This window comes from Homarus americanus, unplaced genomic scaffold, assembly GCF_018991925.1.
Source record: "Homarus americanus isolate GMGI-L3 unplaced genomic scaffold, GMGI_Hamer_2.0 scaffold11022, whole genome shotgun sequence".
NCBI classification, from domain to species: domain Eukaryota; kingdom Metazoa; phylum Arthropoda; class Malacostraca; order Decapoda; family Nephropidae; genus Homarus; species Homarus americanus.
In genome coordinates this window covers 4156879-4182139 of record NW_024737068.1, presented here as the reverse complement: position 1 = coordinate 4182139, position 25261 = coordinate 4156879, and the positions used below count along the sequence as shown (strand labels likewise).

Sequence of the window (25261 nt, the reverse complement as noted above, 5' to 3'; positions counted from 1 at the left end):
GGCTATACTTATTGTTTACCATTGCTTGTATACCTCCAGTGTCTATGTGTACATTGTTTTCATACATTTAGTGTCTATGTGAACCTTTGTTTGTATAACTAGTACCTGTGTACATTGTTTGTAAACCTGTAGTGTCTGAAAAATTGTACATCTTCACTATGCACTATACCAGGCATGGACAACCAGTGACTCGGCGGCCTGGACCAGGTGTTTGTGCTGCCCGTGGAGTGATTGAGAAATTCAATTTAATGTGGCACGCGGTTTAGGTAGATGCAACCAGTTTATGGCGAGTGAAGCAATATTTATTAAAGGAATAATCTTCACACACAATTCGTTACTGTTTTATCACCTAAGAGTAAATAATTACGAAAATGGTTTAGCTGCTATGTGGTAGTGGGTCACTGGGGAATTAACTCAGGTTGAGTAAGTCCAAGTGGGTTCACGGGCGGTGGTCACACAGCATTTAACTAATTAAGAACTTCCAGAACAACACAAAAACACCTTAATAGCACATCGGAATTCGGAAACCCTTAGTTGGGGAGTAATTAGCGTTGAAATAATGTGATTCAAATTTTCCAGGCGTCATTACGACCACTCATTACCCCGTAATCTAATCGTGGACCATAGATTTGGAGAGCGATGTGCCTATAGGTTGTTTCATTGTAGTTCCTCATATGCCAAAATTAACATTGGCATTATTCTGATGGGTAGTGCCGGCCTTAAGCCAATTGGACCAATTACTCCCAATTGGGCCCCGCGCCTAAGGGGGCCCCGCGCAAGAGTAATCTACTGTCGGCTCGTCAAGTACACACAGCATCACATTGCAATATATATATATAACACCACATTGCAGGTTCTACAGAGAACAGCAATTATTATATTTTATGAATTTTTACAAAGTCGGTAGTGTTTATTTATACTGTTTATGTTTTGATATTTTTTAACTGTACCTGAATTAAATAATATGTTAATTATAGAACAGCAGTAAAAATAATTTCTCTGAAAAAAATTATAAAGACAAATATGTAAATAAACGTGTAACAGCTTTTAAATATCTATAAACCTATAGTATTTTCTTTTAACTGTATCATGTGATTAAATTACTATATTACATCTTTATGCACATGCACATCTCTGTTGCAAAATATATAGTAGGCCTATATTCAGACTCAAGTATTTAAGTTTTACAAAAGGGGTCGGGGGATAGGGGTAAATTATCCCAAATGCGACATGAGGGCCTCAGTTCCTCGAGTTTACTCCGCATTGTTATAAAACGTTTTCTTTGGCATGGTGACTGACCAAAGGCTCTAGAGGTCGTCAGATTTACGTTTGTTTCCATCTCATGGTATGAGTTTCCCTTCCGTCGAGTGTAAACACAGCTGACTGGCTCTTATACACTGTACAATGAATACCCTCACTGAATATATATATATATATATATATATATATATCCTATGGCTAACAATGCAACTGATTTTGGTGTACGACGCAGTACTTCGCTCTATGCTGGCGTAAGACTATAAGGATCCAGAGTGAACAGTTCTGCTGGGTAGTTCCTCACACTCAGAGCAGCCCACCCACCACCTCCAACTGCCGCATAGGAGAACACATCCCCTCCATGACCTGGCGATATGACCCTGTGAGTTGGTAACACTCCCTTTTATGTTATAATGTATTACTGCGCTTTAGTATCTAAGGTCTTTAATTGCTTATTCTAGTTTAGTAAACACATTTTTCTCTCGCAGTCTAACCAACTCACCATTGGTCTGAATTTAATATTGTCTAAGTTCCTCATGTCATAACCTAGCCAAGCTTCAACTGAATGGACTTAATCAAGTCAAGCTGAACCAGACCAGACGACTAAAGTTGATGTTATTTATCTCAACCTAACTTATGACAAGCTTAACCTAAGCTAACCCAAGCTTAATCTAATCTAACCTAAGTTTAACCTAACATAATCAAAGCCTAACTTAACCTAACCTATCTTCTAACCACACCGAATCTAACAACCTCACCAACTCACCTCACGCTTAACCTAACCTCACCTAACTTATGCTTAACTTTACCCCACACACAGGAGACACAGCAGATACAGTCAGAGAGTAGTGGGTGGTGCGTCGAGGCTCAACCCAATAGCCACACCCTCAAGATGGCCGTCTGCGACAACAACAAGGTGGAGCAAAAGTGGATCTTTAGTTTCACCAACACCAAACTCATCCAAGACCAATACCCGCATTTCCCCAAGTCTAGAGATACGCTTTAGAGAGAGAGAGAGAGCAAAACAGTGTGTAAGCAAGGCATGAAAGCCATATATAACCTATAGTAGTTATTTTTTTATTGAAATCCAAAATAAGCTTCGCCCCTCATTCTAGTTTTGGCTTGTGATTGGTAAGACCCAGACGCCTACGATCTCATGAGTTCTGAGTCAAAATGATCATCTACTTGTTCCTCAGAAGTCAAGTCGGTCGGAGATTAATATTTAGCATAGTAATCTCTTTCTCTGCTTACCCAGGTATGGAGTAGGCTAACAGTAATATAAGTAATGTACAGTACCTGTCGTAGCCTACAGTACATGCAAAGTAGGTTAAATGTTTGTTACAATGTCTTATGATTTTTTACATTAGGCTGGTTTCAAGAAGGTTGTAACAGATGTCTCCTAATCACGAACAGATATAAAACACCAATAGTAGCCCGATAAGAAAAAAAAAACAAGCAAACTAATTTACAGGGTTGCCAACTCGGATTTTCAAATGTCGCTAGGCTGGTACCTAAAAGTAGCTAAATGTCGCTAAATCTTCCATGGAAAGTCGCTAGCTATTATTCCCCCCCCCCCCCTTCAGTAATTTGATGCAAATTATATTTTCATAATGCCGACTATAATGGACGGAGTATAAATAAAATGCATTATGTAAAAATAAAAATATTTTTTTTAAAGTTTAATGTGCACACTTACCTATTATTCAATAGTAATTGCATCCCAGTCCTCTTCGTAGTCGTCGGTAGTGTGAACAACTGTAGAGCTGGAAGCATGTGAAGTGCTTGGTTCAGGTTCTCGTGCAGATATCTTGTAACTGTATGCCTCCACAGTCCCTATCTTTCTTGAAATATCACTAGGAAGTTCATAACTTGCACAACAGGTGTTCTGTATTTTTAACCCATACTTTATTGTAAGAATTGCCTTTAATGTCGATAGTTTCATTTTGTTGCGCAATTTTGATTTCACAAAGTTCATATTACTAAATGTGCGCTCTACATCTGCGTTTGAATGCGGAAGAGATAAGGCAGCGAGTGCAATTTCAGCCAGATCATGGTAAGGGTTTTCACCTGTCGCATCTCTGTAATTTGCCACTTCTGACCACAATTTTAGGGTGTTAGATGCATGGACGGGCTGACATCAAGTGATCAGGAAATAGACGTGTCCCTCCTTCTGTACCACGACCCGTTCAAATGTATTCAACTTTTCTTATTATTTATTGTCCCTGTAACCCCGTTGCTATATATTATGGCTCGAAATTAGGAAAACTGAGTTTTCATGGACAGTCCAAAAGTATCCAGAAAGTCGCTAGATTTCTGTGGATATCTCTAGATTTGCGACAAGTCGCAAATCGCTCTAAAATGTCGCTAGAAAAAAACAAAAAGCTCTAGATCTAGCTACAAAGTCGCTAAGTTGGCAACTCTGCTAATTTAACTGGTGACTCGCTACTCAGTGACAGTTATCACATGCATAAGCTGATTGTGAAATTTCTTCTTAGTTATAGCTCTTGGTGTATCCACACAAGTAAGGGAAAATATTATTTATTTAATCTTATACATTACGTTTTATGAACGAATATGCCCGCCGAATGTAATGGATAGGCCCTATTAATTAATGCTTTTTCTTATTTTTTTAACAAATCTAACTGCGAATTTAGATAACTCAAGTAAAATTGGCAAACACATATGGTGATGTACTTCAGTAAGCTACAGTTTATCAACCCGATTTATATAATTATAATTTCAATATACTAAAAGCATCTGTCATCTTATTGATAACGTCGTAGTCCAGAAGATTCCTAATACAAGCACCTGACTCACGCGAATCCCTCTCGCCAACTTCTGTCCTGATTTTATTTAATGAATTACCGTATTATTCCCATGAAACAAAAATCCACCTTTATTCATTCATTTGCTAGCTACATTATTTGGCATGATGATGCATTAACAATATAATTTTTGCAAAACTTTATTAAAAAAAATACATCATTAAATGCTCTAGATTGACTAAAATTTACTTCTACAGGGCATACTGTCATATCATACAATCACAAATGACACGATGGCGATGCTTATTTTGGATAGCAATAAAAAATTAACTATAGTCAGAGCAGGCATGTACTGTACAATGGAAGGAAAGGTGGTTTAAGAGAAGAAAGAGGATAAGAGAAGTGAATATCAGTTAAGGTAAAAAATTAATAGATGATGGTTGAATATACGGAGGGAGGGAAAGAACAAGAAATAATTACAAGATGGTATATAATATATACTGTACGTGCAGCATCCTGCATTCCAGATTCACATTGGTACTGTACATCTGTTAACTATTTCTAATGAATGGAGAAGTAATGATGTGCCTAAAACCAGTTAACTTAAGATAATTCACAAATTAAATCAAAATAATTACACTGAGACTCTTAACTAGAGACGTTCACTTAGTATAATGTTCCGAACCCCTTTCGCCGATTACCAGCTTCGACTGCTGGTTACCAATGGCCAGGTTTTATATACACTACTGTATACAGAAGCAGTAGAAATATCACGTGTCGAATTACTACTCGCTGCCCGGCCAGTCTCCGTATAATTTCCCGTCGATCGGTATCAGTGTACAAACAACAACAGGCAGATAGATTTCCACTAGGTCACAGAAACACACTTGTGACTGTAATCTTCTTTAATAGTCATTAAATCTACACAAAACTGTTCACAGGGTATGTCTTTACCACTGGACTTCTCACTTCGAATATATACAGTACATTTCCTTAGTCTTTTCACTTTATATCGCTCACAACCATTCCATAATACTTGAACAACTATTATCTTTAGCTGTTACTAGGCTTGTTTTTCACACCGAACAGAAAGTCAACTCTTTCCTAGGCAGCTCGCTGGTGCTATTTATACATTCTTCAGGCGTCCAGGGCATCCCAGTACCAACCAGGCGTTGGAGGTCGGAACGACATACGTCTGGAAGGTTCTAGAATGATCTAGGCTTACAATACATAAGTAAATAGTTAAAAAAATGCTGCAATACATTCTAAAAAAATCATACTAAGGTAATACAATACATCAATATATACAAGAAAATCTCCCAAAACGTACCAAAATAACTGCTGCTTGGAATATAAAATAATCAGAGTACCTCGTTCACAAAAATTTTAATACTAAATTATGCCTCGGCGTAACAATACCATTAATATGACAGAAAAACGTGATGCGAATGGTAACAGTACAGTATATCAATTTTGATTTGTCTGGTGGTAAGTAATCCCATCTAAAATTAATTCTTAGGTTAGTTTTAATATTTTTTGTACTTTTGTGTTTTATCTTAAGTTAAATATATAAGTACATTAAAAGTCTTCAATTACGAAAAATATTTATCTTGAGAACTTAGGTGAATCTGGACCTTCGAGGACGTTCAAACAGATGTGATAAAATCCATCCAATAAGATAATTATAAAGTGTCCTTATTTATTATTTTTTTCTCCTCTTTATTTTCTTATATTATGCTGGTAATTTTATGAGTTTTTTCCCCAATAGTGTATCAGTGCGTTAAAAAAAATAATCCAGGGAAAAAAGCACAAGAAAAAAAGTAAAAAAAAGGCAAGGAAAAAACCTAACCTAACTTAACCTAACCTACGTGCAATGCCATCATATATATACAATATTGTGTTGTCAATGTGTACAAGTTCTGTGACTTTTTTTCCTGTGACTATTTCCGTTCACCCCAAAAATGTGTGGTAATTTATATAACCAGCAAAACGATCATTTCCCGCCATGGCTGCTGTGGTATCAATGCACTTTTTAGAAACAGGAAAAACAACACAACCAAACCTAACTTATCTAACTTTACCTAACTAATTTTTATATAGTACAGTGCATTCCAAGAGCGTTAGGTCAGGTTTGGTTGGTTCATTATGCCTGTGTTAAAAGTGGTTGTACGATTTTCACCAGTAATACTATTTGGAAAATCTAACGTTTTAAAACATTTATATAATTCGCATAAGAGTAATATTACTTACCGCGATTTTTATTGAAAAATACAAATCAAGTTTCATGTAGAGATTCCATGCATAAAAACATTTGTGTTTACAGCATTCACACAGTCCGAAGGCAAAAAAAAAAAGTCATGCTATTTAACATTACGTATTTTTCACTTTTGTATTTCGTGTATCACAAAAATATATTTGTTAGGAACCAGAAGTGGAGGTGTGAGAAAGTACTTCACTGAGACTCTACCTTAACTACCTACCACTTAACACTAATTACGAGAGGAAATTAATGTAAAGAATCTTTTCGAAAACATTCTGTTCCTTAGTATTAATTATTTCCTGATGCTACGTTACTACCGTATTATGTAATGACGGTAAAGTTTCAGTATAATTTTGAGGATATTTCTGGATGTTATATTTGTGTCTTACCTTACGAAGATATTTTATTACACAAACGTTTGATGACGGTGATCGTGGCTCACTGAGCGTTAATTCCCACAACTATCCCAAACTTGCTAATTAGTTGTTCGAGATATGATTTAAAGTGAATAACTAATTACAGTACTGGGACTTAATTTTCTTCTTCTCTTTGTGTAATTCCTTTAACTAAACCGGACATAATTGTAAAACATTATTTTTGTCCTCGTAAATTTGATTTGGAATAATTTTTGGTTTACACAACTAGTCGAAGTGCGAGTTTAGCCTCATAGAAAGTTTGTTAGTAGTTTAGATGTAGAGAGTGCCATGAATAAATTTAATCTGGGAATAGGATATATGCTATTTAGCCACCCTACCAGTTACAGACAATAAGGGGCTAAATTATTTCTTGCAAACAGACGAACCCAACCTACTCTATCTTACTTCAAGTTGATTTTAGTTCGTTTGTGTCTCCGGAGTAATTGGTATTTGTTGTGTGTCGAAAAAGCACTTCTGTCCCTTAATCGGATTAATGAGTTGGTTTATGTGGTTCTGGTCCCCCATCTAGGTAATTAAACCGTCCATTTGAGAGGTAGTGTTCTAATTTTCTTTTGCTTATTTTGTCCACTCGACGCCCTAGGGGAGAAGGTGGTGGTGGTGGTGGTGGTGCACAGCATCTGTGGCCCTTAAGACTCACCGCTAAGTTAGGGACACACGTTATCAATAATATACCTCAATTATTGAAATATATTACCTCTGTTGTGAAATGTTGACCCTGGGAGGTGATGAGTTTGTTTGGTATATACGTTAAAAAAATGTAAGTTAGGGACACACGTTATCAATAATATACCTCAATTATTGAAATATATTACCTCTGTTGTGAAATGTTGACCCTGGGAGGTGATGAGTTTGTTTGGTATATACGTTAAAAAAATGTAAGTTAGGGAAAGTGGGTCAAGATACAAGCCTTCGTTAGGAATCCTTGCCAAGATGGAGACCTTAATTAGGGAAAGTTTGTCAAAATAGAGGGCTAACAGATGGTACCCCCTCCCACCCGTCCCGACCGCCTTGGCTAGAGATGCCATTTTGTAAATATTTTATTTTATTTATTGTATTATGTCCTATGAGGGAGAGCACCAACAGTGCCTATTGTCCTTCAACAGTTAATTTTAGGGGTTAAAAGTTGGTCCGATAATGTGTTTAAAGCCTGTGTGTGTGTGTTTGTGTGACGCTCGTGTGTGTGTGTGTATGTAAAGACGTGTCTATATGGAGCAAAAACTAAGTATCAATGCCAAACTGAACAGAGGTGTGATTTGACGTAGGTGCAATCGGTGCAACGCGGGCCTCTCATAGTGTGGGGTCCCAAAGTAATGCAAAATCATAGAAAGGGGAGGATTCGGGTGTTCTGGGCCAAGTCCATCCACCTAGATAGAGAGGTGGTGTCTAGGCTGAGCTCGCCTTACATTCAATACTTGTACCGTGAAACTAAAGCTTTTGGTCGTACGGTACGTATATACTGAAGTATTTATCGATTTTGCACAGAATTATAGTGAGAACTACGTAAGAAAATTACACCTACCAATTTGAAATCTTAAAACTCCTCTGACTCTGAACCCATGAAATGAAACCTGTATGTAGGGCTCAAATTGTGTCCGAATACCACCAGCCTTCTCCGAAGAGGGGTTAAGTATTGCAAAGGTGGTCAGTTGTTGCGTCTCCCTCAACCTGATCAACATGGCGCATGTCAGCACGCACAATTAACCTCGTTGTAGTACTGTGATACGTCCATTCCTGTGATACCTCCTCTGTTTGATATGGTATGGTACATTAATTGCACAAAAACTTTTGAATAACATTAACAAACTTATAGCTAGTTCTGGAAATGGTAGCGTATATGTAGAAATGATATATCGACAAACCACGAAACACAAGTGAGAAAAAAGACTACTTAAACGACCTTTACTATTACTTCTGGACATATTTATCTCCAATTGAAAATGAGTATCATCTTGATTAAAATTTTCCGATTTCTGAAGTTTTCATGAGGTTAAAGTGAGCTGTGATAACCAGACTCCTGTCTCAAGGCTACACGTGCTAGTAAATGTGTGAAATTGATCTATAGTGCCATTTTATTGTTGTTGATGTTGAGAATAAAATAATTTGATAACAAATTAATTTCTTGTCCTTACCAGAGTGTGATGATAATGAGCGTACGGTACATGTTATTCCCATGCTATATGATTATGCAGCACCCGTTGCTCTGATAATTATAAATATTTTTAAACTAATTCTATGAACATTAATAAACCTACATATAAGGCTATATTTTTCTAATATACTGTACATGAAATCAGTGATATTACTCAATTTCGTGATAAATGCAGCAATATCCACCTTCGCTCCCTAGGCCCCGTTGTGCGTCTTTGACCTGTGCCCGGGTGGGCTAGTTCCCGTAAAAAAAAAAAAAAACTACATAATTAATACACGTCGTGTTCATCAATTCGACAAAAGTAAACTTATTGGAAATGTCTGCTTCGTCATATAAGTTCACTATATAAAGCTTATTTATTTAATAAAGGAAAAATATGCATACCTAAGTTACTTTAAGATTTATTCATTAGTAAATTGTACCTCTCTCTTTAAATTTGTTTAAGTTGACGTTTAGGGAAATATTACAACCTAATTAAAGAAATATTCAAGTTATTTTATGTCTAATATTATGTTTATATTAGTATTTAAAGCAAGGAAAAAAATAGTTAAATTACCGACAAATTTCCAGTCTATTTCATTAAAAATTACAACCGAGTGACAAAAATTTCCACCTCGGTGTATGTCTAAATGAACACTTGTTTTGCTCTTTAACTGGTAAGGCAAAAAGACAAATATATATATATATATATATATATATATATATATATATATATATATATATATATATATATATATATATATATATATATATATATATATATATATATATATATATATATATATGCAAGTAAATCACTGTAGGTGCGCGTGATCTAGGTATATGCTGATAACCATAAGGAAAGAAGAAAACACGAAGTTCCCAAGCGCTTTCGTGTAATTCACATCTTCAGGGGTGAGTACAGACTAGAGAGAGTAATAAAAATCAAGGTGTATATATAGAGGAGGGTGAGACCAGGTCCACAATGGTCAGGTATTAGGAAATGACCCTAATAATCTTTAAATAGCACACAACGGTTGGTGGTCAGGTCAGATGGTCAAGTGACCCGGCCTTCTCACCTGATCACAAATCTTCTTAATTACAAAATTGTCCAGCTTGTACATGCCGTTACTCAAATTCATGTTGAATGCTTCGGTATGTTTAATAAGACTAGATTCTATGATGTTCCTACTATCAATTGAATTACATGGTAATATTGAGGAGGCATTATCCCAGTCAATGCAATGCTTGTTATCCCTCAAATGAACAAACAGAGCATTGGATTCCTGGCCTGTCCTAACACTGTATTTGTGTTGTTTAATTCTAGTTGCAAGATCTTTACCTGTCTGGCCTAAGTAAAACATATTACATTCCTTGCAAGGAACTTTATAAATGCAACCAATTGTGTTGTTGGGGGAGTTCTTGATTAACATTTGTTTAACAGTGCATGAGTTTTTAAATGCCACATTGACGTTCCAGGTTTTTAGCTGTGCAGGAATGTGTGAGAAATTTTTGTGAAATGGTAATATCAAGATATTCTTATGGTCATGGGTGGGCTTGGGGTCAGTTCTATAAAAAGTTTTCTTAGTAATGTTTAAGCATTTGTCTATGAAAGATCTAGGGTATTTAAGGTTTGAGCCAATATTATATATATATTTGTATTCCTTTGATGTAACGTCACTTTTTACGAAGGTCCCAGTTGATGATTTACTAGAGTTCCTCATAGATTCCCTGGATAACATTTCACTGCCCGTCTCGAAAGACGACTTCATCGAACTCATCAAACTATGTATTAAGGATTGCAAATTCGAATTCAATGGGGAATATTGTGCTCAAAAATTTGGTATGGCAATGGGTAATCCACTCTCACCTGTATTAAGCAACCTATATATGGAATTCTTTGAAAAGAAACTATTAAGTAATATTTTGCCACCCTCAGCAGTCTGGTTTAGATATGTTGATGATGTATTATGTCTCTGGCCATGTAATGAGGACCTAAAAGCTTTCCTGCCACAACTTAACAACTTAGCCCCCTCGATCAAATTCACTGTGGAATTAGAGCAAGACTGTAAATTGCCATTCCTAGACTGTCTGATACACAGAATAGGTAACACTTTTAAGTTCAGTATTTATAGAAAACCAACTAATGTGTGTTCATACATTCATTATTATTCTGCCCACCATAATAAAGTCAAACAGTCAGTATTTTCAACAATGTTTTTACGTGCCTTGAGAATTTGCAGTCCGGAATTCATCGATGAGGAATACAAATATATATATAATATTGGCTCAAACCTTAAATACCCTAGATCTTTCATAGACAAATGCTTAAACATTACTAAGAAAACTTTTTATAGAACTGACCCCAAGCCCACCCATGACCATAAGAATATCTTAATATTACCATTTCACAAAAATTTCTCACACATTCCTGCACAGCTAAAAACCTGGAACGTCAATGTGGCATTTAAAAACTCATGCACTGTTAAACAAATGTTAATCAAGAACTCCCCCAACAACACAATTGGTTGCATTTATAAAGTTCCTTGCAAGGAATGTAATATGTTTTACTTAGGCCAGACAGGTAAAGATCTTGCAACTAGAATTAAACAACACAAATACAGTGTTAGGACAGGCCAGGAATCCAATGCTCTGTTTGTTCATTTGAGGGATAACAAGCATTGCATTGACTGGGATAATGCCTCCTCAATATTACCATGTAATTCAATTGATAGTAGGAACATCATAGAATCTAGTCTTATTAAACATACCGAAGCATTCAACATGAATTTGAGTAACGGCATGTACAAGCTGGACAATTTTGTAATTAAGAAGATTTGTGATCAGGTGAGAAGGCCGGGTCACTTGACCATCTGACCTGACCACCAACCGTTGTGTGCTATTTAAAGATTAGTAGGGTCATTACCTAATACCTGACCATTGTGGACCTGGTCTCACCCTCCTCTGTATATATACACCTTGATTTGTATTACTCTCTCTAGTCTGTACTCACCCCTGAAGATGTGAATTACACGAAAGCGCTTGGGAACTTCGTGTTTTCTTCTTTCCTTGTGGTTATCAGCATATATATATATATATATATATATATATATATATATATATATATATATATATATATATATATATATATATATATATATATATATATATATATATATATATATATTACCCTTGGGACAGGTTCTCAGTGGAGTAGTAGCGTGGAGTCGAGTTTGGGGTCCGTTAGCTTGTTGCTGTTCACGGACTCAGGGCTGTGGTAGCGGTGTAATGGTAAACACATTTGCGCCAGAGTCGACGTGTCTATTGTTGATGTGCCTGTCCCTCGGATATTATTAGACCATTCCCCAGGATGCTGCAGCAACCCAGGTTCCTATTTGGTGATAGGTGAACAGAGGCATTGGGTGTTAGGAGATTTGCCTAGTGTCTCGCCCTGCCCGGAGATGGAACCAGAGTTTTTTCAACTTTGAGCTGACTGCGTTAACCAATACGCTACAAGGTACCCTATATATATATATATATATATATATATATATATATATATATATATATATATATATATATATATATATATATATTTTATATATATATATATATATATATATATATATATATATATATATATATATATATATATATATATACTGAGCTCGTGTGGCAAAAATATAATATACTGTTCAGGCCTTAACATATAATAACACTAAAGCGTAACATGTTAATGGGACTTTTTATGTTTATATCAGTAAATCCACAGAAATTTTATATATTTTTTGTAATAAACCCACTATAATGTATCGATCAAGACGGTGGCCATCATCAACACCTTGTATGAACCTGACACTGGATAGGTCACTTAATTCTTCCTTTGTAAGGTTTGCATGAAAAATTACAACACTACAACTTATTTGGATTAACTAAAATAAAATATTTGGGTTTACTTATATAAATAAGATTTTGTGGGTTTACAAAAAACTATAAACCTTTGTTTACTGATAAAAAAGAAAACACCCTGAGTATTTTTTGTGGATTTATTAATAAAAATAATTCACCCAATATACCGAATACATATTTTTAAGGGTATATTAATTAAAAGGCATGAATAATACTCATTTGTTCTGCAATAAAAAATACTCCCATCTACTCTACTAAATTCCATTAAGATTTCCATAGTAACATCTACAGACAGACAGACAAACCTACATAATTCAGTGCGTGGACTAAATTAGGTGAAATATATTTAACAATAAAGAACTTCATATATTTCGAGTAGGATATTGTATTATGAAAGTACCTTAATATAACGACAGATAAAGTGAACCAACCTAACTTAACCTAACGTAGATAACGAATGCAAGATTAATTTAGATTTAGATAGCTTAGGTTTAGGTTAGGTCCGGTTAGATTAGGCTAGGCTAGGTTAAGTTTGGTTAGGTTTGCTCATGTTTGAATAGGTTTGGTTGGTTGGGTTAGGTTAGGATAGATTAGATAGATTTCGTAGGTTAGATTTGGTTTGGTTAGGTTAGCTTAGATTTGGTGAGGATAGATTAGGTGGGTAAGTTAGGTTGACATAAATTTGGATAGGTTAAATCAGGTTTGGTAAGTTAGGTTAAGTAAAAATGGGATAAGTTTAGTTAGGCAAGTTGAGTTAGGTTAGATTTGATCTGTCAACATTAATGGCGACCAGACAACATTATCAAGACTTACACAATCAGGTGAAATGTTTCGTATAGAACCCGCTACACGAAAACACCTACTGTATCCACATCGCTAACATCAAACTCTCACTAAATTCTAAACGTATCCGAGTTACTTTTGTCAACATTCACAATAGTGTTCAATATATTATACCGTTAACAGTACCTTTATCTGAATCGGTCTGAAGGCACTACCGACTCCCTCATCCCCAGATGAGATAACGAACCCGTACTTAATAATAAGCCTAACTTGTCTGAGAATATCTAAGGCTGATTTTTCTTATAGTTTACGATACTTATGCTAGTTATGGTTAACAGTACCTAACTACAGTATAACGATTTTTACAAAAAAGTCAGTTGGATTTCGTAAATCTCGGGGTTTCATTTCCTGAATGTATCAACACACAAATAACTAAAGACCACCTGAATTTTTGTGAGATCAGTAATATGTAGATATTTATACTCATAATTAATATAACTCAATTTGTTTTTCAGAAAAATCAGGTTTTATTGTTTCGAAATGTGGCTTTGTTATCTCGACAAAGGGTTCGAGAACTGATGACTGAACACTACCGTATCATCAGCCTATACAAGGTCTAAGATTCGAACTATAGACTCACAAATGTACTAATACTACCCTGTATATCTACACTGACATACCTGCAATCACGGTAAACTTGAATATGCTGTGACAGAGGCGTTGAATACATTGTAAACTTAATAGTGTACAGTACAGAGACACATCTCGGGCGGAGACTCAGTAGTAGCGACCAGTTTGTTTATATTGATGATGTCTATAAACTCCTTACTTTTTTTATTTTTTTACCTTTATTCTCTTCGCCACTGATCGACTCGTTAGCCGCTTGGTCACGTCCCTTGTTACCCATGATGGCAAGTACTAGGCATGTATACTGGCTCCAGACTCCAGGATGTATCTGTAGTCTGTACCTGCGCCAGTGTTGGTCAAGTCTGGTCTTGAAAAAGCTCGCACACGGTGTTGTCACATCACTCTGGCAGATTATTCCACGAGTTTACAATATTCATTCCAAAAAAGTTTGCCCTCACAATTTTCTAGAATTGTGGCTTGTTCAACCTTGAGCTGACTTCTAGTGGTGCGGGTTTCCGCCATCTCCAAGTATGGACATTCGTCTGAGTAGTGCCCTCTGAGATCTTTGTAAACTTCAATTAAGTCACCTCTTACCCGTCTATTGCATAAGCTAGGCCTTTGCAGGCGGTCTAATCTCTCTGGGTAATTGAAGTACCTTAGCACAGGCAGCAGTCTGGTGGCCCTCCTTTGGTCATTTTCAATCAACTGACAGCCTCTTGCATATCTCGGAGACTAGACTAGGTGACCGTACTCTAAACGGGGAAGCACGTAACCCTTGAAGAGCGTTACGATAACTGACAACTTACTATAATAACTTTATTATTAAATTCACCTCACAATGCCCCGAGAACTTCAGTTCATTGTCAACATACACACCCAGTCTTTTCACATTAACGATCTATGACTTACAAAAATTATTCCTATAACTTTATTTTTGTGTCAGAATTCACACAGCGCTTTTTCATAATTTTCACTAATGAATGGCATTTTTTAAAATAACTCCAACGAGATTTTTATTAAGTACTAAGGTGCATCAACAACTAAGATCTTTAACATGCTCAGGAAGCTAGTTTTTATCTTATTGACAACTATAAAAGATATTTTATTTTCAAGCATATGCATATTCAATTGTTTCCATTTAAAAGAGGATGAGAAGTGCATCCTAATGGCATACTACTTGTTCCGGCGCCTTATGTTTCTCATTAGTATGAGCAGCGTCTCTGTGTATTCTTCCGCGTCACTCTCACTCGCTGAAAGAGAACCAATTATTACAATAATATTAACACAAGATAATTGATGACAAAATATTACTACTATTCAGAGTCGTTTAATAAAATAATAATAATAATAATAATAATAATAATAATAATAATAATAATAAAATACTACTACTACTATGTAAGGGCGGAAACGATCTTCCTGCTCGTTACCACTGCTAACTCTCTCGTTTGCTGGTGCGGACAACACTTAGGAGGTTGGATAGAGGTGAGAACGGCAGCTGCTACCTGTGTCAAAAGCAGATTCACCCCAGCCGCCATGCAGTCAGTGGCGTAGCTAGAGTGTGTGCCGCCTGGGGCGGTTCTTGAGTTTGCCGCCCCCCCACCCCCCCCCGTGCCCCCACAAAAAATACATATTGCACAGTGACTCACTCTTATATATATATTAAATAGTTTGTGTACCATTATAATATTACTGTACTTTCACATACTCAAATATAGTATGCTTTAAATACACCCCAAACATACTTAAACTTTATAAGTAACAGTTAAACAAAAAGCAAAAATGACATATAGTATAGGGAAAAAAGTAAAAAAGTGTAAAAAATTAGGACCATCTTTATTTCTGAAATGAAAACTACAACTTTCTACAAAGTAACTTTTCTTGTTTTTTGTTGGCAAATTCTTCAGTGACATTGTCAAAAACTATTTCATCTGTCAATTGTCGCTCTATAGACAGTATGGCAAGATTTCTCAACCGCAAGGTGCTCATAGTAGATCTTATGTAATTCTTGATCAGTTTTAGTTTCGAAAAACTCCTCTCACAGGTAGCAACACTAACAGCAATTGTGAGGAAAATCCTCAGCATTATTACTATATTTGGAACCGAGTTCCCAAGGTTATACTTTTGAATAAACTGCAAAAGTTCAAGGGGGCCTTCTTTCCACGTCTGTATTCTGTCTTTAATAGTTATAGCAGCAACAGCAACAAAATGCTGAAGTCTTTTTCTCTCAACGAGGAACTCCTCTTTATCAATGTCGTCGTGATCGTGATCTATTTGACACTGGCGTACTTGTTTGAAGTTGTTTCCTTAATCCTCAACAGGTTACAGGTTGTGTGTGTGGCGGGGGGGGCGCATAGCAAGGGTGTAGCTCATGACGTGGCCGTGATGATGTGGGTCAGGTGTTAGGTCAGACACGACAAGGATTAACTTGCCGCCGATACAAAGGGATGGATTAACGTCTCCAGTAGCTGCAGATATGGGTGATGAGCAGACCCAAAAGTGCCGCCCCCCAAAAGTGCCGCCCGGGGCGGACCGCCCCCCCCGCCCCCCCCTAGCTACGCTAGTGCATGCAGTCACTATCTAGCTACCCTGCTGTTCGTCAAATTCTGGCTGTGATCTCATCATAGGTCGTGGGCTGTGTCCCCAGACCTTCACCTATCAACTGCCAACCCTCTGGTCATCTACCACTACCACATACCACGACCGTCAGTTCATCTCATTCCGTCTGTGCCCCGGTGTTCTCCTGCCATTTCAAGACAAGCTGCCTCTGTCTCTCGCATGTGGAGTTGAATGGACGCTTCCCTACCCTGAGGATGCATCACCGTGTTCCAGAACCTTCCCCCAGGGCCACTGCCGTAGGAAATATCTGTTCATTGTTTGATTCTATGGTAGTTTGATCCCATTAATTGCTGACTCCCCTTTATTGTTCGATTCTATTAATTGTTGACTCCCATTAATTGTTCGATTCCCTTAATTGTTTAACTCCATTAACTATTAACTGCATTAATTGTTTAACTCCCGTAATTATTTCATGTTGTTGAGTGGTGTCAGAGTTTTGTTATATTTTTTAATAGTAAAGAGATGTCAATCTCAAACGGTTGCTTGCTATTCCTCAGAAAACCATGGTCCTTGACTTTCCTTTATTAAGTAAGAACCTGATTAGTCTGGTAAGGGATTTCTATCCCTAATTCCCAGGCATTTACATACTACTACTACTACTACTAATAATAATAATATCTTGTTTCCACTTCTATAAAATAAAAGCACCTTAAAATTGATAAAGATTTATAACTCAGAAAAAAGAGAGGGCAGTAACCGTACACACACACGAATGAAGGCCAATGTCACACCTGTTTTAACACATGTATACCTAGTCTCCACCCCCCCCCCCTCTCTCTCTCAGCACATTCCTACTAGCCATGTTTGTAATTATACCCCAAGGTGAAATATGTGTTTATGTATATACTTATTCGTTACTTAAATATTTTTAAGTTACTTGTATTAATTATACGGTCGAAGGCGTCAGGTATACCTCCAGTTATCCATTTATTTGCCAAAATGCTTTAAATGGTATTAAATCAAGCAAGTCTCAGTGAATCGTACAAGAGAATAATCACTACGTGTCTTTGTTTTGTTATTGCCCGACGCTCGTGTTTCCAATCGTTCATTTATCCGTTATTTTTTTTGTCTGGTACACCGTGTTATTTCTCTATTTTGGGGTTTATTTATCAACTTACGTGTACTCTTTATTAATTATTCTGTTTATCTCTTTCTCTCTGTTTATTGCTGTATTTGTGTCTGTTTTCTCGAGTCTCTGCCTTTAATGACGTCGCTAGAAGGTATTGAGTGTTGTGTAAGGACATGTGTGTACCCACGAGAATTTAATGGAAGCCACAACATTTCACATTATTTACGAGATATTCTTCAGTTTGTTCTGAGGGTACATTTGCTTTTAAGAGATATACATAATTCCTATTAGGGTAATTCTCAAGATTTTTGTATTTTTTTTCTTTTAGTTCTGTACCCTTGACGTCACTGCCCGTCTTTCTATTTATCTATCGCTTTATTTATACAATACTATTTTTTATTTTGCCTGTCAGTCTTTAGTAATATATATACCACTTTATCGGCTTGTCATTCTATCTATCACTATCTATCTGTCTATCTATCTACCTTTGTCTTCCAACTATATATAGAGTTGACCGGTGGTATAAGTGTTCACTATACTGTATAGAGGCGGCCGCTGGTAAGTGTTCACTATATACAGGTAGCCGCTGGTAAAAGTGTTTACTATATAAAGGTGACTGCTTAAATCAGAGTGATATAACAACTGCCTTGTTACTTCAGTAAGTATGAGACAGGCAAACCTTTTAATATCATTTGGAGAACAACAACAACCGAAAAAATAAAAGTATTTATTACCCGAGAGCAATCGTCGAGCTGAGGTGTGACGTCACGACTATGGTGGTTTACGTCACGGCCCGGGTGGCTGACATCATGAATCAGTTGTGAGCCCAGCTGACGTCGTATCAGCTGTTTCTCTGAAAAAGCCCTAGTTCACCTGTATTGATTGTAATTGTTCTGTGTTATTGTGTGGTTATCATTGTTCTATATTGTTCGTTATGAAAAGTCCACCCCAAAATATCGTTAGATTTCCGTTGCTACAATTTGAAACATTAGACGAAATGCATCATCATAAGTTGGTATATCTGCTCACCATAGCAGTAACAGCTACATATGGGGTAGGATTGGGAGAGGAAGTCTTCCTTGTATGGCATACTACACACTTTAATATAACAAGAAATCCATTAAGCTATAATAATGTATCACTAAAACGTATATTATCATTCATGCTCGAATGTCGCATCTGTAGAACTACCAACCGTTCAGATACAGGTCGAGTAACATTGCTCAGAAAGCCTCTAATCACATAGACCCCCATGGCTAACGATACTTTTTTGGGGGACTTTACATACATTTATTCAACCATGAGGAATATTGTATGTATGTGTGTCTGCTCGAGCTTTGTCTGTTCGTCTGTCTCTATCTCTCCTCTCCCCTTCCTTTTTCAACCCCCCCCCCTCTCTCTCTCTCCTTCAAACTTCTATTTTACTTTTATCCTCTTCACCGCTGATCAGCTTGTTAGCCGCTTGGGCGATCGGTCACGTCTTTGTTACGCACTATTGGCAAGTACTGGGCATGCACTGGCTCCTGAATGTATTTGAACTTGCTCTAGCATTGGTAAAGTCTGGTCTTGAAAGAGCTCACACTCAGTGCCGTCACAACACTTTCTGGTAGATTGTTCTAAGAGTTCACACATCTCTTTCTGCACACCCCACCTCTCTCTCTCACTTCACACTCTACCTCCCCTACGTCTCTCTCTCTCTCTCTCTCACTCACTTCAGCAGCTGAGTGTCAAGGTCGTTGAAGTCTTGACGCCGTGTTGTGGACCTCAACTGGTGGACCTCAAACTCGAGGGCCATCAGTTCCTGCTCCAGCTGTCTCCTGCGGTGCTTCTCCTCCACCTGCCTCACCACCTGCTCGTACAGCGCCTCCATCAGCTGCAGAGACAGGAGTAAGCAGCTGTTTTAGGGGGTGTCTCCACATGTAGACTGAGAGGGAAGAAGGGTTATCCATCTTACAGGTGTTTTGAGGGAGTGTTAAGGGAGGTTGTGAGTCGTACAGGTGTTTTAAGGAGGTGTTAAGGGAGGTTGTTAGTCGTACAGGTGTTTTAAGGAGGTGTTAAGGGAGGTTGTGAGTCGTACAGGTGTTTTAAGGAGGTGTTAAGGGAGGTTGTTAGTCGTACAGGTGTTTTAAGGGAGGTTGTGAGTCGTACAGGTGTTTTAAGGTGGTGTTAAGGGAGGTTGTGAGTCGTACAGGTGTTTTAAGGTGGTGTTAAGGGAGGTTGTGAGTCGTACAGGTGTTTTAAGGTGTTAAGGGAGGTTGTGAGTCGTACAGGTGTTTTAAGGAGGTGTTAAGGGGGGTTGTGAGTCGTACAGGTGTTTTAAGGAGGTGTTAAGGGAGGTTGTTAGTTGTACAGGTGTTTTAAGTAGATGTTAAGGGAGGTTGTTAGTCGTACAGGTGTTTTAAGTAGATGTTAAGGGAGGTTGTGAGTCGTACAGGTGTTTTAAGTAGATGTTAAGAGAGGTTGTGAGTCGTACAGGTGTTTTAAGGAGGTGTTAAAGGAGGTTGTGAGTCGTACAGGTGTTTTAAGGGGGGATGTGAGTGGTGCTAGTGTTTCAGGGGGCTGGTGCACGCAGTATAAGGCATTATCAGGGGGATACTCGTAGGGACAGATATTAGTTGAGAGGTGCAGCTGTGTTAGAGGGAGTTACACATAATTTAAGGGCCCTCAGGTGTGTCAGGGGAGGTAGCTACTCGTGGTTGAATGGGGAGTTGATGTGTGGTTAAAAATCTCAAGGGGTGATTGTTTGTATTGCAGACGTTTCAGGGGGTACTACTGCATGTTGTAGAGGAGGAACGTTAGCGTGAGGGACGTATCTTATGTGTGTGTGTGTGTGTGTTTTAGAGAACTGTAGCACATCCAGTTTGAAATATGGTACACATACACACTCAAAAACATAACTATATACAATATATACAAATAAACACACACATATTAATTCAGACACAAATACAAACAAAACACCAAAAGACCTTAAAAATCATATATTTTTTCCTAGCCCACAAAATGGCTTACATACCCACAGTTTCACTACACACCTGTCTCATACCTGCCACACACGTAGCCTTGACTCTACCATACACCTGCCTCACGTCACTCACACGTGGCCTGTGGCCTTAACCAAGAATTCTGGGACCAAGGAGGATGGAGCACCCAAGTGTTAATTTTTATCCTCCCGCGACGGTGGCGTTGCCAAGCGGCCGCGACGTATAAACACATTAACTCCATTGCGCCTTATATGATATTGTGCTGTACATAGACTATCAAACAGCAATAACCTATTTTTGTAAGTCTCTTTAGTTTCCCTCTCAAATATGTTAGGGAAACGGACTAACAAAGTAACTTGCATATTACGTGTTTATCCGAACAACTTCAGCCATTGAAAACTTGTACAGTAAGTTCATACACACGATTTATAGTTCACTTCCTTTCTACTCCAACATCAGTGTTGGAGTATACTTCAAGGTTCACTTCTCGACCCAACACTATTTACATTCCACATTGATGACGTAACTTTCATTACCTCCACCAATGACACTTCATATTGCTTATGACACTAACCTACACACATGTTTATCCTCGACAGACAGACGGACAGACACTCACCTGGTGCTTGAGGAGGTCTGCTGCCTGTCTCTTGGCCACACTCAGCTGTTTGTAGGACTCCAGCTCGGCCTCCAACTCTGCCACCTGCTGCCAGAGGTGACTGAGTCAGTTATGTACATGAATATACTATACTATACTGTACTGTACTGTACACACACACACACACAAACACAAACACATATATAAACACAAACACACACATACACATATATAAACATATAAACACACACACACACACACACACACACACCCGTAGGAAATGAAAAATCGATATAATTAACAGCTGTTGAGGGAATGAGGAGAGGAGTGAGAAGTGGGGTGGGGGAGGAGAGGAGTGAGAGGTAAGGTATAAGAGGTGGTGTGTGTGTGTGTGTAAACCAAGGTTGAATATTTAGTAGCAATACATTTATGCTAACACACACACACACACACACACACACACACACACATACACACACACACACACACACACACACACGCGCGCGCACACATACACACACACACACACACACACACACACACGCGCGCGCACACATACCTGGTGATAACAGTCAATAGGTGACGGAAAAGACATCTGTTGAAGCACCTTTGTCCTTGTGGTGGGCACAGGTGTGTGAGACCTTGCACCACACCTGGCTCAAGGGATTGTGTTTCCGTGTGGGGTAGAGACAAAGAGACGAAAGGAGAGGAAGAGGGAAGAAAGGGTGAGAAGGAGAGAAGGAAGGGGGGGAGGAGAGGGAGAAAGGAAGGGATAAGATGAGAGGGGTGAATCAGAGGTAGAGAGAAAGGTAGAAGAGGAGAGAGAAGAGAGAGACGGATGGAGGATAAATAAGGAGGAGGGGAGGGATCGATAAGGAATGGGAGGGGAGGAGGATGGAGGAAAAGAAGGAAGAGAAGAAAACAGCAGGAAGAGGAAGTAGTGAGAGTATAAAGGAAGTAGGAAGTGAAAGGGGGAGAGGAGGAAGAATAACACCTGTGTAAAGGGGGGAGGAGAAGGACGCCCTCATTCCTGTCCCCGTCGCGTAGTGGTAAATGGTAAGAACAAAGATGAGAGAATGGTAGATAGATAGGGTACTGGAGAGAGAGAGAGAGAGAGAGAGAGAGAGAGAGAGAGAGAGAGAGAGAGAGCCTACGTGTTTGTCTACCTTGAATGGGTTAATAGTTCGAAACATCAAACCAGTACCATCAAGGGATCGAACTTCAAAGCAAACTCGAATCCTCACAATGCAAGTATAAAGTATACTAAAGGCATTCATTAAGAAACATACATTACACAGTACAGTTTAACTAGAAAGAAAATATAGAGATGAGCGCATCAATGGTTGAAAGGAGGAAGCGGATATTTTGTTATGAAGGGTAACTCCAGCGAGACGGAAGGTAATTTGCCGGGAACCCCTCTGATTGGTTCATTCACTTGATGGCGACCCAGGAAGGTGTCTACAGTATTTGTTTTGGTTCAGGTTTCCTGTTTGTTGAAGCTATGTCAATTTTGATTGGCTGTTGCAACAAAAATTGATGACGTGTTACATCCAAACCAGTCAGACCGCTTCAAGTAATGACATCATGCAAGTACGTCACACAAGCTAAGCTAATCAGAATTTTTCTCTGGCAATGACGTCAATACCCAGAGAGCAATGGGAACTGTTTATACACATGACGTCATACAAATAAACCAGTGCTAAAATCAATCCAGAGACAATATATTAATAAACACAGCGCCATATTATGCTGCCACGAGTGAATGATAATAACGAATTTATTTTGTGATAGTAAACAAACAACGTGACATACAATATTCTTACCTTAGTAAGGCCACTAATGATATAGACTCGTAGTTTATCCTCATAACAGACGAAGTAGAAGGTATGTTTATGTAGGTAAGTACAGTAATGACTATCAACACCTACAGTATGAACAGTTTTTTTGAACACTACAGATGAATAAAGTTAGGATAGAGAGAGAAGAGTGTTACAACAGGTGCTTGATGAGGACCGGGGTATACACACTCTCTCTCTCTCTCTCTCGTAGTGATATAGGCTGGTGACCTACCTGGCCGTGTAAGGGGGTGGTGGTGTGTTGTTGCGGTCGTCGTCTTAGGTTGTGTAACACACGTCGTATGGCCTCCAGCAGCCCTCCACGTCGTCCCTCTGCGCTGTGGTCGTCGTGGAGCTCCTCGCTGGGACCCTCGTCGTCCCCACAGCAGTACGACCCTGACGACAATGCACATCCAGGCGATGACGTACACGACGACACCCCGATAGTGTCTCTATGACGCGCCCTGATCCGTCTGGGGGAGGAGGTGAGGGAAGTGGAGGGGGACGAAGCAATGGGAGAAGGAGCTGTTGATAAGAGCGGTGATGGCGTCCCCAGGGGAGAACAATCCGTCGAGGAGCCCCACCTTCTACTGCGGCGCCACCGTGAATCACCCACGTCCACATACCCTGACGAGGACGCTGCAGAAAACTCGGGAAGGGGGAGAAGAAGGGAGTGTTTCCTTGTCGGCATGTCAGCCCGCGAGGACGATGACCCCTTGGATGACTTCTGAAGTGAATGGAGGAATGAATGTTGCCCTTTAGGAGAATCGTCATGTAGGGGGCAGGAAGGAGCCACTGGAGACTCATCAAGTGGTGAAAGGTGCGACGTATTCGTTCTGGAGGATGGCTGGGAGGTGTCCATGACCCTAAATCCATCAGTAGCCCAGTCCGTCGACCAGCGTGCCTGTAGCTCCTGGTAGCCGACGGCAAACCTCACACTACTGTAGTATTCCTCTTTAGCCAACTGGTCGAGGAGCTGAGTTCGACCAGGACCGCAGCCCAGGTCCCCAGCCAACAGCCCTTCCTCCTCTTCGTTTACCCCTGATGCTGGTAACCACCGGTGATGGTGACCAAGGTCCGTGCGAGCCATCCGGACCTCCTTCTCAGGTGAGTCTCTCAACACCTGTGACGGGTAGTGTGTTTGCCAGGGCTGTAGTGCCTCACTCTGCCCCCCCCCCCCTCCACCAGCACCTCCACCTCACACCTACCCCCCCCGCCCCTACATACCCCCACCTCACACCTGTGCTCGTCACTCCCCTCTACCAACCACAACACCTGCAGCACTACCAGTAACCCTCCCGCACACTGCTCCTCCCCCACCCAACCCCAGTACACTTTACCTCACCCAACACTTCAAAACCTCATCCCATTCCCACTCACCCTACCCCCATCCTCGCCATCACACTCATTCCTTCCCACATTTCTTTTCCCCTTTATTACCCCCAATCCCTTCCACACACCTCCTCCCCACCATCACCTTCACTCCCTCCCACACCCCTCCTCCCCACCACCACATTCACTCCCTCCCACACCCCACCATCACACCCACCCTCACCCCTCCCACACCCCACCATCACCCTCCCCTCACTCTCTCCCACACCCCACCCTCACTCCCTCCCACACCCCACCCTCACTCCCTCCCACACCAGACATCTCTCCTGCCAACCTCGACAATGCCACGGTCAAAACACATGGCGAATACTCAACAAGGACGAGGAGTATGGCTCAAGGCTCTCAAGTGACCTTCTTATATAAACACTCATTTTATAAGCACTTAGAGGCTTTGGCTTTTTTTTGTCGGCCATATTTAATGAGGGAGTCTGGCGTAGCTGAGAGTCTGTTAGTTCATTCGTTAGTTGAGTTTTTACTATCATTGGTCACTCTGTTTGTCTGTCTCTCTTTCTAAGATTAGAGTAAATTAAGTTAGTATCTCTTTCACACACACACACACACATACACTCACCTTCATGTTACTTCCTGTACTGACCTT

At 39.3% G+C, this 25261-nt stretch overlaps 2 protein-coding genes across 11 annotated transcripts in view; one reads left to right on the top strand and one right to left on the bottom strand.

The window, feature by feature from the left end:
• Nucleotides 1–2730, top strand: part of LOC121872915 (polypeptide N-acetylgalactosaminyltransferase 10-like) — an 85417-nt gene extending 82687 nt beyond the window's left edge. For 4 of the 5 annotated variants that reach the window (XM_042376025.1, XM_042376022.1, XM_042376026.1 and 1 more), the window contains 2 exons: nucleotides 1493–1639; nucleotides 2078–2730. In XM_042376025.1, coding sequence (XP_042231959.1) covers nucleotides 1493–1639; nucleotides 2078–2263 — 333 coding nt within the window. In that variant the 3' untranslated portion in view covers nucleotides 2264–2730. Of the gene's footprint in view, nucleotides 1–172; nucleotides 331–1492; nucleotides 1640–2077 lie in introns of those variants that run through there. The other variant, XM_042376027.1, reaches the window with a different exon arrangement.
• A 10149-nt stretch (nucleotides 2731–12879) lies between these two features.
• Nucleotides 12880–24416, bottom strand: LOC121872916. Of its 6 annotated transcripts, none has more exons than XR_006090170.1 (5): nucleotides 23507–24416; nucleotides 21458–21544; nucleotides 19567–19727; nucleotides 18589–18707; nucleotides 12880–15416 (listed from the first exon to the last, which is right to left on the bottom strand). XR_006090170.1 is itself a non-coding variant. In XM_042376030.1 (5 exons), the coding sequence occupies exons 1-5, from the start codon at nucleotides 24359–24361 to the stop codon at nucleotides 15369–15371; spliced, it is 1281 nt and encodes a 426-aa protein (XP_042231964.1). In that variant the 5' UTR covers nucleotides 24362–24416; the 3' UTR covers nucleotides 12880–15368. The 6 variants fall into 6 exon arrangements, 5 of the variants coding, with proteins under 5 accessions (XP_042231964.1, XP_042231966.1, XP_042231962.1 ...); XM_042376030.1 differs by having other exon boundaries at nucleotides 18589–18718; XM_042376032.1 differs by lacking the exon at nucleotides 18589–18707.
• Nucleotides 24417–25261: the final 845 nt, after the last annotated feature.